A 13,767-nucleotide genomic window follows, 5' to 3' on the forward strand; every position below is an offset into this window, starting at 1 on the left:
TAACACTGGTTAGACATCCACTGGAATATTGTGTTCAATTTTATTACACTTGTCTAACCAGCATGTTATACAGTTTCAGCATACATTATTGTATTACACTTTAGGGAGGATGTCAAAACATTTCAAGAGGATGCAGGAGACTTTCTAGAATGGTACAATAGATGAGGAACTTCAAATACATGGAGAGGCTGGAGGAACTGAGGTTAATCTCCTTGGAGCAGAGAAGATTAAGAGGAAAGTTGATTGAGGTGTTCAAAATCCGTGAACACGTTTTGTAGAATAAATAAGGAGGAACTGTTTCCAGTGGCGGAAGAGTCAGTAACAGATATGAAAAATTGAAGGTGATTGACAAAAGAACTAGAGGCAACATGAGGAAACCTTGTTTGATCTGGAATGTGCTGTTTGAAAGGGCGATGGAAGCAGATACATCCTTCAAAAGAGAATTGGATAAATACTTGACAGGAAAAAAAGGCAGGGCTCTGTGGAAAGAGCAGAAGAGTGGTACTAATGGATAGCTCTACCAAACAGCCAGCACAGGTACAATGCGCCAAATGGCTGTATGATTATACATATTAAAAGTATTATATTAGTCTATATTCTTCGTCTTGACTATTTCAATTCCTATGACAATTCTAACCTTCCATAATCCTTTGCATGTAAAAATGCTTCCAGATTTTAACCCTCGATGATCTCGCTCTAATTATAAGATCGCACCCTGCTGTTGGTTCCTCCACAAAAATAAATTGTTTTTCTGTTTCTACTCAGTGGTGCAGTCTGAACCTGTACTCTTATGGATGTTGACTCTCACTGTCTTAAAATTACTTGCCATGAGAGCAGAACCCAAGAGGGTAATAATAAAACCTCCTTAGATTTGCATAGGCAAACGCTCCATCAATCTCTCTGAAGACAGATAAAATTAACACTGGGTGAGGCAAATTGTGGCTTGAATTGTAAGCTGTTTTAGTCCACATTATTCCACATTAGGTAAAATACATAGAACAGTAAGATTGAGTCATTTGAAACAATTGATACAAATACTGTTCAGGTACTGTTATAAAACAAAGAAGTACAAATGCCTGCACATCCTGGTGGGTTGTCTAACTCAAAACACAATCTATTGCTGAGGATAACTTGTTTACATCCTTTTACTCTTCATCTGCCCTTGGTATTTTTGTTCTGCTATTTTAAAGCCTTTCTCCAAGACTCCGAAAGAGTGCAAAATTTTTTTTTCTGAATGATCAGACAACTGGCCATTCTTGGCCTCGAAAATGCTACCCTTGTGTTTCTGCCAATCGCTCCTCCTCTGCCTATGAATCCACAACCCAAAATATTGAGCTGTAGCGAGAAACAAGCTTCCTTTAGGCGAACTGTAGCAGACAACACATTTTAAAATGGGTCATGAACAAATTCTTTACGTGGAAAAAATGCCGAAAACAACCCCATAATGATGTGATGATGAAGATATGTGGTGTGATTAAAGCCTGAAGTCTTCTAAAACTGACCTTATTACAAGGAATTGATAAGTTAGAATTTCAAGATGGAACATTTGGGGACCCCAAATAAAATAATGAAAGTGAAACACATAATATAGATGCAAGAAGGACAACTTATTCGGAGATGCACCAATAATCATTCTAAGTATTTTATTCATAATAGCAACTAATTGTACAAATCAAATCCTTAACTGAATCGGTTTAGTCAGATCTCACTTCATGGGTTCATCTGACAATAGCATTTGAATGTATAATAATAATAATAATCGCTTATTGACACGAGTAGGCTTCAATGAAGTTACTGTGAAAAGCCCCTAGTCGCCACATTCCAGCACCTGTTTGGGGAGGCCGGTACGGGAATCGAACCTGCGCTGCTGGCCTTGTTCTGCATTACAAGCCAGCTGTTTAGCCCACTGTGCTAAACCAGCCCCTCACGAGAGCCATAGAGACACCTCAATTGATCTCCCCTGGGATTTGTGAAATATGAGCCCCCCCCCTGCCTGTGGCCCCGATGGGGATTGCCGCCTTCGGTGGTCCCGGTCTTGACCTTTGAGCTGTACGCCACATTGTGGCCTTTACTTTATGTTGATTAATCAAATACTGTTCAACTTACCCTTTCAGAGAGCTTTTATAGAATGCATCATTGATTCCTTCTGAAATAGTGAAATATTCTAATTGACTTGACAATGACTAAATATGCATAAACTAGGACAGCTACAGAAAAGGTTAACTACTGTTGAGCTTCAAAAGGAATCGCTTGATAATACCAAACGTTGAGAGAAGAATGGTTTTACATGTCAAGGTGCTCTCAATCAGTGAATCACAGATCCTCAGAACAATAGCACAAATTCATGGATTCCTTGCCATAGATCAGTTATTTTTCATTGATTCAAGAAAATGTTAAAATCAGCAATATTTCCTTACATATAACTTTAATTACCATTTACTTCTGCTGTACATGACAGTGTTCCATGTACAAGTATATTTGTGAATAAAAAGTTTATTGTAAAACAATTATATACATAAAACATTAATTTTTGTAAAGGTAAAAAGTGCAAAGAAAAGTAAATTTCAATTCTAGTAATTTTTTAAAAATTAAATAAGGGAATTGTTAGGAGGGTAGGAGGCAGTGGTGCAGTGGTATTGTCTCTGGACTTATAATCCAGAGACCCAGGACAATGCTCTGGAGTGTTGGGTTTGAATCCCATCACAGCAAATGGTGCAATTTAAACTCAATATAATATTAAAAGGCTAATGAGAAAGAGAGAAAATAAATTGTACAGACTGTATAGTTGATTGCTGGGAAGCATGTTTCCCAGGATGTTTATTTGCTGTAACCTGTTTTGATACATGTTTGTAATAAATTTAAAAACAAATAAATTTAGAGTACCCACTTCATTTTTTCCAATTAAGGGGCAATTAGTGTGGCCAATTCACCTACCCTGCGCATCTTTGGGTTGTGGGAGTGAAAGCCACGCAAACACTGGGAGAATGTGCAAACGGATAGTGACCCAGAGCTGGGATCGAACCTGAGACCTTGGCGCTGTGAGGCGGCAGTGCTAACCACTGTGCCGCCGTGCTGCCCACATATTTGTAACAAAATACATTTTTTTAAAAAAAATTGTTGATTGTCATAAAAAAACAGCTGGTTCATCAAAGTCCTTTAGAGAAGAAAACCTGCCATCCTTATCTGGTCGGGGCTACATATGACTCCAGATCGACAGAAACTCTTACTTACCCTCTGGCCTAGCACTGCACTCCATTATATTCAATTGCTACCAAGGTAACTAAATGGACATAGGCACCAGAAAGGACAAATCAGCCCTCTCAACCCTACAAAGTCCTCCTTACCAACATCAGGGGTTGTGCCAAAATTGGGAGAGCAATCTCACAGACTAGTCAAAAAATAGCTTGACGTAGTTAAACTCACTAAATCATACCACACAGATAATGTCCCAGACACCACCATTCCTGGGTATGTCCTGTGCCACCAGCAGGACAGAAGCAGCAGTGGTGGCGGCACAGTGGTATACAGTCAGGAGGGAGTTGCCCTTGGAGTCCTCATGATCGACCAGGTTAAAACATAGGCAAAGGAACCTCTTGCTGATTACTGTGACAAATGCCATGCTAAATGGGATAGACTTTGAATAGATCTAGCAACTCCGGAATGGGCATCCATGAGGCGCTGTGGGTCATCATCAGCAGCAGAATTGTATTCAACCACAATCTGCAATTCGTGGCTCAGCATATCCTCCACTCTACCATTACCACCAAACCAGGGGACCAACCCTGGTTCAATGAAGAGTATAGGGTGGCCATATTTGGACCAAAGCTGAGTGACCATGATCTGAGTGACCCTGATGGAACCCAGACTGAGCATTACTGAGCAGGTTATTGATAAGTGCTACATGATAGCTTGTTGACACCACCTTCCACCATTTTTATGCTGATCGAGAGTAGACTGATGGGACAGTGTTGGATTTACCCTACTTTTTGTATACAGGGTATACTGAGCAATTTTCTACATCGCCGGGTAGATAACAGTTCTGTAGCTGTACTGGAATAGCTTGGATAGAGGTGCAGCAAGTTCTGGATCACAAGTCTGAATATTGTCAGGGCCCATAGGCTTTGCAGTATCTAGTGGCTTAGCTGTTCCTTGATATCACATGGAGCATTGAGATAAATAAAATTGGCATCTGTGATGCTGGGGACCTCTGGAGGAGGCTGAAATGTATCATCCACTTGGCACTCCTGGTTGCGCTTCAGTCTTGTCTTTTGAAATGTGCTGGACTCCCCATCATTGAGGATGGGGATATTTGTGGAGTCTTCTCCTCCAGTGAGTTGTTGAATTATCCACCACCATTCACAACTGGATGTTGCAGGACTGCAGAACATAGATCGGAACCATTGCTTATGGGACTGCTTATCTCTGTCTATTGCATGCTATATCCACGGCTTGGCATATGAGTGGTCCTGAGTTGAAGCCCCAAGTTGACATCTCATTTTTAGGTATGCCTGGTGCTGCTTCTGGACTGGCAAACCTTTGAACCCTTGGCCCATCTCTCCAGGCATCTCCCCCTTCCTGTGGCACTCACCCGCCCTCCAAACGTGGACATGTCCCCAGAGTTGTGTCCCTCCCCTGGGTATTCGGATATTGGTTGCTGAGTGTGTGATGTTGCCTCCCGCAGTGTTCAGGCACAGTGTCCAGGCATCAGGTTGTGACTGGGATGCTAGGTAATGAGCTGCACATGCTACATGGCCCATGGGAATCCACTTGGGCTGTGTGAAGTGCTCACTTGACCACGATTGCCAATTCCCTATTGGCAATAGCCTTCAGCCGCACGGCCAGAGGCCTCAGCAGTCAATGGTCGGTGGGGCAGACAGGCAGAGACAAGGGTTGCCCCACGGTACAGGTACACATGATCCAGGGGTTAGCATGGTGGTGCCACGCGTGGTTGCTGCACGGTTGCCCCCCAACCCCCCCCCCCCAAGGCGGCCCACCCCCTGTAAAGGATCCCCCACTCTCAGCCGAGGGTCCCCAACCCCCGGTGAGCACTGGGGTGGCAAGCCCAGGGCCCTGGGCTGTTTGCCTGTGAGCAAAGATAGCTACTTACCTCCTCGGCTCCCCACAGAAGCCCTTCAACCCGGTTCACGTTTTTCAAAAGGAGTACTAATTGGCGCCAGCGTGACCACTTGCTGGGGAGGCTGCTGAATGATGGGAGGCCGTTGGATAAGCGGTGGCTCCCGTTAATTGTATGGAAATAGGGCTTACATGGTGATAATTGGTTTTTCACCACACTCCAGCAAGATCCCAATTTTGCCTACGGGAACGGGCCGGTTACAGCGCAAATTGTTTGGCGCCTGGCGGGGTTCTCGCTTTTGCCATCTTCTGTTATTCACCAACTTCATTTCGCTTGAACGAGAGTGTAACTTGGCCAGAGAAACGTGCCGTTTATTTATTCTTTTCTCCTGGTGATAGCCTGCACTCTAACTGTTACCTAGGTTTCTTGGTATAAAAACATACTGACCAGTTATCGTTTTCGATACTTTTCTCATAGCAATGCACCCGGTGCAGAAGAAAGCCATTCCGTTGCTGGGATATTTTCATACTCCTACTCAGCAGGCATTGGAACACTTTGGGTATCTGCTGCCACCTGGGGGTCAAGTAGAAAAAGTAGACAAGGAACAGCTCTCTGAACTCTGCTGACCAACAACATAGAATTCGATTTTCCGCATGATTCCTGCTCCTTTCGCAGTGGAATCTAGGTGGAATGAAATGAAACAGTGCTAAAAATCGTGACATTTTAAGCGTGAACCAGTTGCACTCGTTTAAAAAAAAATTTAGAGTACCCAATTCATTTTTCCCAATTAACGGCAATTTTAGCGAGGCCAATCCACCTGGCCTGCACATCTTTGGGTTGTGGGGGCGAAACCCAAGCAAACACAGGGAGAATGTGCAAATTCCACACAGACAGTGACCCAGAGCCGGGATCGAACCTGGGACCTCGGTGCCGTGAGGCAGCAGTGCTAACCACCAGTTGCACTCATGACTTCATGACTATTTTATGCCTGAGTATCCACAATTTCTTACACACGTTTATCTCAATCATAAGAACAGCAACTGCTGCAATGTGCATTTGTCAACCTCCGGCATTAGCCACCATGTCAACGTTCTGAAATTGATTGCTTTTCGTTTGATGCATTATCGGCAATTTTGTACCGGGAACAGAAAAGCAAAATGTTGATGCCCCGACCCACTATCTAGTTTGACCCATTCTTTAAGCTTCTCATTGGTTAAATGTTTTCGACCTTCAGCACTGATTTCCCCAGTGGAATTCCCCCAATACACCTCACAACTGAGAATCATACAGCACAGAAGGACACCATTTGGTTCATCATGTCTGCAAACTCTATAGAAGAGCTGAATTCCCCCCCCCCCTTTTTTTAACCAGCTGTCTAATTCCCTTTTGAAAGTTAGTGCTGAATCTGCTTCCATCATCCTTTCAAGTGTTGTACTTCAGACAACTTGCTGAGTAAACTTTAAAAATCCTCTCCACTCGTATTGATCATGATCTCATGAATGACGTAGCAGACCTGATGGGCCAAATGGTCTACTTCTGCTCCTATGTCTTATGGCCTTCTGGTCCATTATGGGTTTTCTTTTGTTAATTATCTTAAATCTGTGTCTACTGGTTCCCCATTTTCAGTAGCAAATGGTTGGAGTGTGCATGCTAAGTGCGAGGCACGGCCTAACCAGCCAGCAATCCTTAAAAGGGGCATTCGCAAGCTGTATAAAACCAACTGTGCAAGGGGGTTTTGATTTTGAATGTTCCACCAGGCCCCGAAAACATCTTCACATTGCAAAGATGACGTGGAAGCTCAAAAGCAATATGAGGGAGTTGGGGACTGAAGAAGGGAAAAGGTTGAAAGGAGATTTGACAGGGGTGCGCAAAATCATGAGGGATCTAGATCGAGCCGATACAGAGAAACCGTTCCTGTTTGCAGAAGGATTGAGAACCATTGGACACGGGTTAAGATGATCAGCATCAACTGGAAAATGTTTTTTTATGCAGAGCGGTTACAATCTGGGAGTCCTAGTCTGAAAGGAAGGGAGAATCCGTTTTAATCGTGGCCTTTAAAAGTGAAATGCATAAGCAGCTGAAGGTGGAAAAAGGAGAAACTGAAGGCCATTCCTCTTCTGCTGAGGGAGAACAGCCCCGTCTCCAACTAAAACAAGAATCGTGCTCCGATGAAGAAACAAATCATGACTCCCGAGTTCTGAACTGCCCCAAATGCTGAGGCAAAAATCTAAAGTACCTGGTACCCCTATACTCCCTTTCTAAATTAACATTTTCAGTGGGTTAACCCCACTGCCTTCCCATGACCACACCTCCTCCATTCCTTGCAGCTGATGTGGAGAATGTCACTAGCACCAACATTCACACTATCACAGAAAAAACTAAATTTGATCACTGTCACGTTTTTGTGTCAAGCTCCGTTCCGACTCTTTCCTGACCCTCATTTCTTCTCTCCTATTTTCTCTCTCCCCATTGTTTCCAATGATCAGATGCTCCTCAGTACATTCATGAACACCTTAAGCCGTAGCACATCCTTACCTAATACGTCTTGGCTCAGTGTGCCCAGCTAAGGCCTAACATTCTGAAACGAAACACTGCACTGCAATTCCAAAGGAATGCTGCACAGCATAACCTACTTGAACAACCAGATTATGGGCGCGATTCGCCCCCAAATTTTCTAAGTTCATTTGTGGTGGGCTTTTGAGGGAGTTTCCTGCTGGCTCTGCCAGCGGGTTCCCCACCGCTATTCAGTAACACTTTCAGTCACTTTTTTGGACCTGGGAGGTTTCTCACCGGTTTAGTCCACACTTGGCACTGGGGAGCTGAAACCAGAGATCAGGCCACCTTTTTGAAAGGGTGTCCCAATCTCTAAGTGAGCTTGTGTGCCCACCCCCCACACCCCCATTGGCAATGTCACCCCCCAAACACACATGGGCACTATCCAACACCCCACAAGTGACTTCACCCTGTGGGGGGCCCCCCTCTTCAGGACCCACACCCGTCACCCACCCAACCTCCCAGAGGCCCCTACTTACCTGCCTTGCGCATCCCGTTCTTCAAATCACCCCTCCACCCTCCTTTCATGGACATGCCCCCCCCCCCAGACCCTGACCCTTGGCAGTGCCACCCTACACCCAGGCACCCTGGCACCAAGGCCCTGCTCTAGCCAGTTGGCAGTGCCACCCAGGCACCATGGCAGTGCCTGGGTGGTAGCACCAAGGTACCAGCTGAGCAGTGCCAAGATCCCCACGTTCTAGGTGGAGGGCCAGGGGGCCACCCTGTACTGATCCTAATGACCCAGGGGTTTCCAATAGCACGGGAGATCCCCCCCCCTTCCCCCATGCCATTGTGCCTGGTCCACGTTCTTATGGACCAGCACTGATCGGCGCCCGGCTCTCTGTGGAATCGAGGGAGGCTGGTGTATCCTGGGTGAGTTGGTCTTAAATAGGTCTAAGACCTACTTCCGAGAGTGCCATTTGGTCACGCCACTTTTGAGCTGAGTTCCGAATCCTATGACTCGCAGAACTTGGGTGAATCCCGCGAAGACTGCTGGGAAACCCACGAGAGGCCTCTCCCGGGATTCTCCGCCCGTGTTCTGCTCTTGCTCGAGCAAAATGCGACCAGAGAATCGAACCCAACAACTGGAAAAAAATATGGCCTCAGGTCCTAATGTCTCTTTCAGCTCTCTGCATCCTCAAACCACACCTACTGCAATTTGCTTGATTATGATCTTACTGCTACCCACTGGCAACCCAACGAGTTCTAGGCCCCACTCAATCACTCCCACAAATTCCGTTTTCACTTTGAATCCCTTTACCCTCTGCCACCCATCACCTATGTTCTGTCACATTTTCGTTCGCCCAATCTGAGATCTTTGTCACAATTTATGCTGAGTTAGAGTGGCTGAAGCAGGAAAAAGAAAGTTTATATCTTCGGAGGTTGAAGGATAATTACTGTAGTTAAAAACATGTTTGTTTAAGTTCGAAGATATGTGATTTCACTCTGACCAATGGTTGATTACATCTTGGTTAAATTAGGGTTCAGTTGTCATAATAATACTGAATACAATACAACACAAGTTACCAGAAAAACATCATTGCATTTACACAAATAAAATATCATTTGCACCAAAGAATATTTAGCATTATTTAAAGTTCTATTACACAATTTATCAAACAAAATATAAAACCTTGCTATATTTAGCTAGACATTTCTAAAGGCAGCACAAACCAGACCCCTGTCTAAATTGGCTGTCTTGAAATATAGACGTAACATTTTCATTGAAAGTTTATTTTATTATTGAGCCCCCCTGCAGCTTCCTCTGTCTGACTGCTTCTTTTATTTCTTTTTTTAGCTGGTGAATGAACAACAGGAGAGTCGGCCCCTCCTGAGCCCCTCGATTGATGATTTTCTACTTGAAGCAAAAGCCGACAGAGTTTCACGTACACCAACATTAAACACAGCAGGTGACCATTAACCTGAGTACTTCAAAGAGCAGAAACTTAACCCGATCACTCTTTAAAACGATTTTGCCCAATAACAGCCATGTAATTGTGATTTATTTGGGATTAATATGCAAAAAGTTAATTGATATCTGCAGAAATTGGAATTAAATTTTATGAAAATTAGGATGTCTCTGTCGTGTTATATAACAACTTGTGTGATTTTTATACCATGCATGCTCAAATTATTGAAAGTTCGCGACTTTATTCAGAATGTAATTCTAATTAGTTCTAATTGTTAACAGAAACAGGGCATTTAGGCTAGCCAATCTGTGTTGGTGTTTATCCTCCACTTGTGTCAGTCTCAATCGCGTGTCCTCCCTGTTCCCATATCCTTTTGTTACTATTTCCTTCAATCATTTAAAAGTTGACCTGGTCTCAATTCCAGTCACTAATTCTATTGGCTGCCGGCGCCTACTGGACCGCCGTCTACACCCTGACGGTGCTGGCCAGCAGCGTGTTCCTGCTGGGGGCTGGTTTAGCACACTGGGCTAAATAGCTGGCTTGTAAAGCAGACCAAGGCCAGCAGCGCGGGTTCAATTCCAGTACCAGCGTCCCCGAACAGGCGCCAGAATGTGGCGACTAGGGGCTTTTCACAGTAACTTCATTTGAAGCCTACTTGTGACAATAAGCGATTTTCATTTTCATTTCATTTTCATTGCTGCATTCTCTAAGTAAAAATAAATGTCTCTTATTCGCTGTCATAAATCTCTCATAATTCACATTCTATGGCTGTCCCGATAAGGTATTTTCAGCCTTACACCACCTGCATAAAAACAAAGGTGTCTGCCTTAAATTTAATCTTGTATCTATATAACCTCATTCAAAAGTCTGAAGTCACGTAAAACAATCTGGGATGAACTTGGATGAGGTTGCAAAACAGGCAGTAGTGGATCAGCTGGTCATCATGTGATGTGGGCATCGCTGGCTGGGCCAGCATTTATTATCCATCCCTAAATGCCCTTGAACTGAGCGGCATTTCGGAGGGTATTTAAAAGTCAATGGCATGGCTTTAGGTTTTGAAGTCACATGTAGGCCAGACCAGGTAAAGATGACAGATTTCCGTCCCTAAAGATGGATTTTTATGACAATCGACAATGGTGTCATCATTCAACTTTTAATTTCAGCTTCTTTTATTGGTGGGATTGGAACCCAGGTCCCCAGGGCATTTCACCGGGTCTCTGGATTACTAATCCATTGACAATACCACTACGCAACCATTGTTTTTTCCTTCAGCTCTGAAAATATAAAATGCAAAAGCAATATACTTGAAAGCCATTTTTACAACTATGTAATACATAATGTAAAAATAAGACACACACACTTTCTTATATGTGACCCATCTAACTTAAATGAGCTAAAGCTGACTGAAATATATTTAATCCTAGTAAGATACCATGAAAAGGATATAGATGTATGAAAAAGCAAGCGTGTCAGAGAAAGTATTTGAGAAGTGACATTAATAGGCTATCTAATTTAAAAACAACAATCAACATCTGGTTTGATTCATGAATACTAAAGGGACAGGATTCTCTGGCCTCCCATCGGCATGTTTCTTGGTGGAGGGAGGCAGCGCTCCGTTCACTGGCGGTGGGACTCTCTGCTCCCGCTGATGTCGATGGGAATTGCCATTGAAGCTACCCGTCGCCACTGGGAAACTCAAGACCGGGGGGGGGGGGTGCACTGCTGGTGAGCCAAGAGAATCCAACTGCTGGCGAACGGCTGGAGAAACCTGGCCAATGTGTTAGCTTAGCAGATTTTCTCCATTGGTCTGTTGCTTGTTCTGCAATTTACTTTCAGCTTTATATGAAGCAGTACATAATAGGTCATGTAATCACTCATGGACAAAAGTAGCTAAGTATCATCTGGTCACATTCACATTTAAATTCCATCAGCAAAAATGTGTTTTCATGTACTGTGTGCTAGAATACCTGCCAAAACACATACACAAGCAGCTCTGAGACCTCTGCCATGCTGTTGTTTTAATACTAGTGGTGATCGGCCTAAGGGCAGTTCCTCTGCTCATTTCTCCATGCCCCATGGCCTTGCTCATTAGTTGCTCATGGATCCTCCTATTTTCAATTTTATGTTGTCCAACAGCATAATTCACTTTCTTCCTCTTGGTCTACATCCCTCCAATCTTCCTTCAATCACCTCATTCAGCAAGCTCTCATTCCTTAGAATTTGGCCAATTCAACATTTTGCCTTTTATTAATGAAGCCCCCCATCCTCGCTCCCTCCCCCACCATTCGGAGAACTTCTTCATTATCCTTGTCTTCTCTCCATCTGACCTGTGTGTGATGCAAATTTTTTAAAAATAAATTTAGAGTACCCAATTCATTTTTTCCAATTAAGGGGCAATTTAGCATGGCCAATCCACCTACCCTGCACATCTTTGGGTTGTGGGGGCGAAACCCACAAGTGCTGCCCACTGCGCCACTGTGCTGCCCTCTGTGTGTGATACTAATAGCTCTGCTTTACATCATCATGAAGTAGTTATGTTGAGAGGATAACTTCCTCAATGCAAATGTCAATGTTTATATACACAAAAGGTATGCATTTCAATTCTATATTTTGATTTATAAATTTAGAGCACCCAATTACTTGTTTTTCCAATTAAGGGGCAATTTAGCTTGGCCAATCAACCTATCCTGCACATCTTTGGGTTGTGGAAGTGAGACCCACGCAAATACGGGGAGTATGTGCAAACTCCACACGGACAGTGACCCGGGGCTGGGATCAAACCCGGGTCCTCTGTGCCGTGAGGCAGCAGTGCTAACCACTGAGTCACCGTGCCGCCCTGACTGAATCCTATACATATGTATATGTGTATTTTGTGTGTATTCCCATATATTTTGCACATTTTAATACATACATTATTATTTTATGGCACTGCTTATGTGGAGTTCGCTGTTATAAAATATTAGGGTCACTGTCAAATTTTGGGAGGAAATGTGTTACAGAAAATGTTTTACAGAAAGTAACTGCAGCACAAAATGCCAAACTTTTAATGTATTATGAGCCAATTGCCTTTGGCACGGTAGATAGCATGGGAAGCAAGGCACCGTTTAGTCTTCAAATGAAGCAATGTTCGAGGGTTGGCCATAATTTGACGAGGACATTCGGAGATCATCTGTTACCCAGATGAACAATCTATCCTAATTTTCATTAATAGTTTGAATTTTTATGATGATTATAATCCGAACCAAAATTGGCAGCATTTGAGAAGCAGGACAGGAACATGGGGCTTTTCTAAAGTGCAAATTGAGGAGTTGCGAGTAACAAAATTGAATGTCTGCAGCATCTCCACTTGTTTGAAGTTGTATCTTACAAATGTACATAGTTACATTTAAAAGTTCCTCTCTAGTTTCTGAGAGAGTAGGAGGTTGTCGTGAAAATGTCAGGGAAATCCAAGAAATTTAACTATTTTCTGCTGGTGATGTTTTGTTATATATTTTAAACAGTGGGAATATATGAGTAAGATACTTAAAGCAGGGACAGAGTGACTGTGTGAATCTAAATGCGCATTTGACATGTTTAGCAATACTGCAAACAGATGTTTACCTAAGACAATTTAGTGACAATGGGTGCAGAACATGTATAGATTTGAAAAGGTTGTTTCGGAATGAAAGGAAGAGATGAAAGGTGTCAGGGAAGTGAATATTTTTCTTTTCAATTCTGAGCTAAAAAAAGGAGATAAAGGTAATTGTGTCTGCAGTTCTATTAGGTCAGATAAGGTAGAGTTCAAGGGGAACAAACATATTTAAGGAGATACTGAAACCTATGCATGAGAGCTGATTTTTAGATCTCAGTCAACAGTACGAATATCTGTTTACCTCTCAGCAAGCAGTGTGTGAAGAAAGCCTGATTTGAAAAGCAAAGTGTTGGTTTACCTCAGAAGCAACCCCAGGAGATGTAAAATCACTGTGTGGTCAAATTTACTGGAATTTTATAGATCTTAAAATCTAAAAGCTGTTGTGGTTCTTTGTGCTGACTTGGTATATGATCTTGACACTGCTCATATTTCTTAATGATGCCTAGAGTGTCATTGTTCATACCCAGCTAGGGGACTGTGTCTCTTGTGAGTCGTCTTGTCCGATCAATCCCGTTTATGAATTGTTGAAGAATATTGCAAAGTTTCTGGTATGATATCCTACCTGCCTTCAAAAATGACTTCCCAGGAGATGCCTAGCT

The 13,767-nt window shown here is 43.2% G+C and overlaps 1 protein-coding gene across 3 annotated transcripts in view; it reads left to right on the top strand.

The window, feature by feature from the left end:
- LOC140389808 (PEX5-related protein-like) overlaps positions 1-13,767 on the top strand; it is a 273,485-nt gene that overhangs the window by 163,561 nt on the left and 96,157 nt on the right. For 2 of the 3 annotated variants that reach the window (XM_072474344.1, XM_072474345.1), the window contains one exon: positions 9,426-9,537. The exons of the other annotated variant lie outside the window; for it this stretch is intronic. In XM_072474344.1, coding sequence (XP_072330445.1) covers positions 9,426-9,537 — 112 coding nt within the window. The remainder of the gene's footprint in view (positions 1-9,425; positions 9,538-13,767) is intronic. 3 annotated transcript variants of the gene reach the window in all.

This window comes from Scyliorhinus torazame, chromosome 14 (assembly GCF_047496885.1).
Source record: "Scyliorhinus torazame isolate Kashiwa2021f chromosome 14, sScyTor2.1, whole genome shotgun sequence".
Taxonomy (NCBI): domain Eukaryota; kingdom Metazoa; phylum Chordata; class Chondrichthyes; order Carcharhiniformes; family Scyliorhinidae; genus Scyliorhinus; species Scyliorhinus torazame.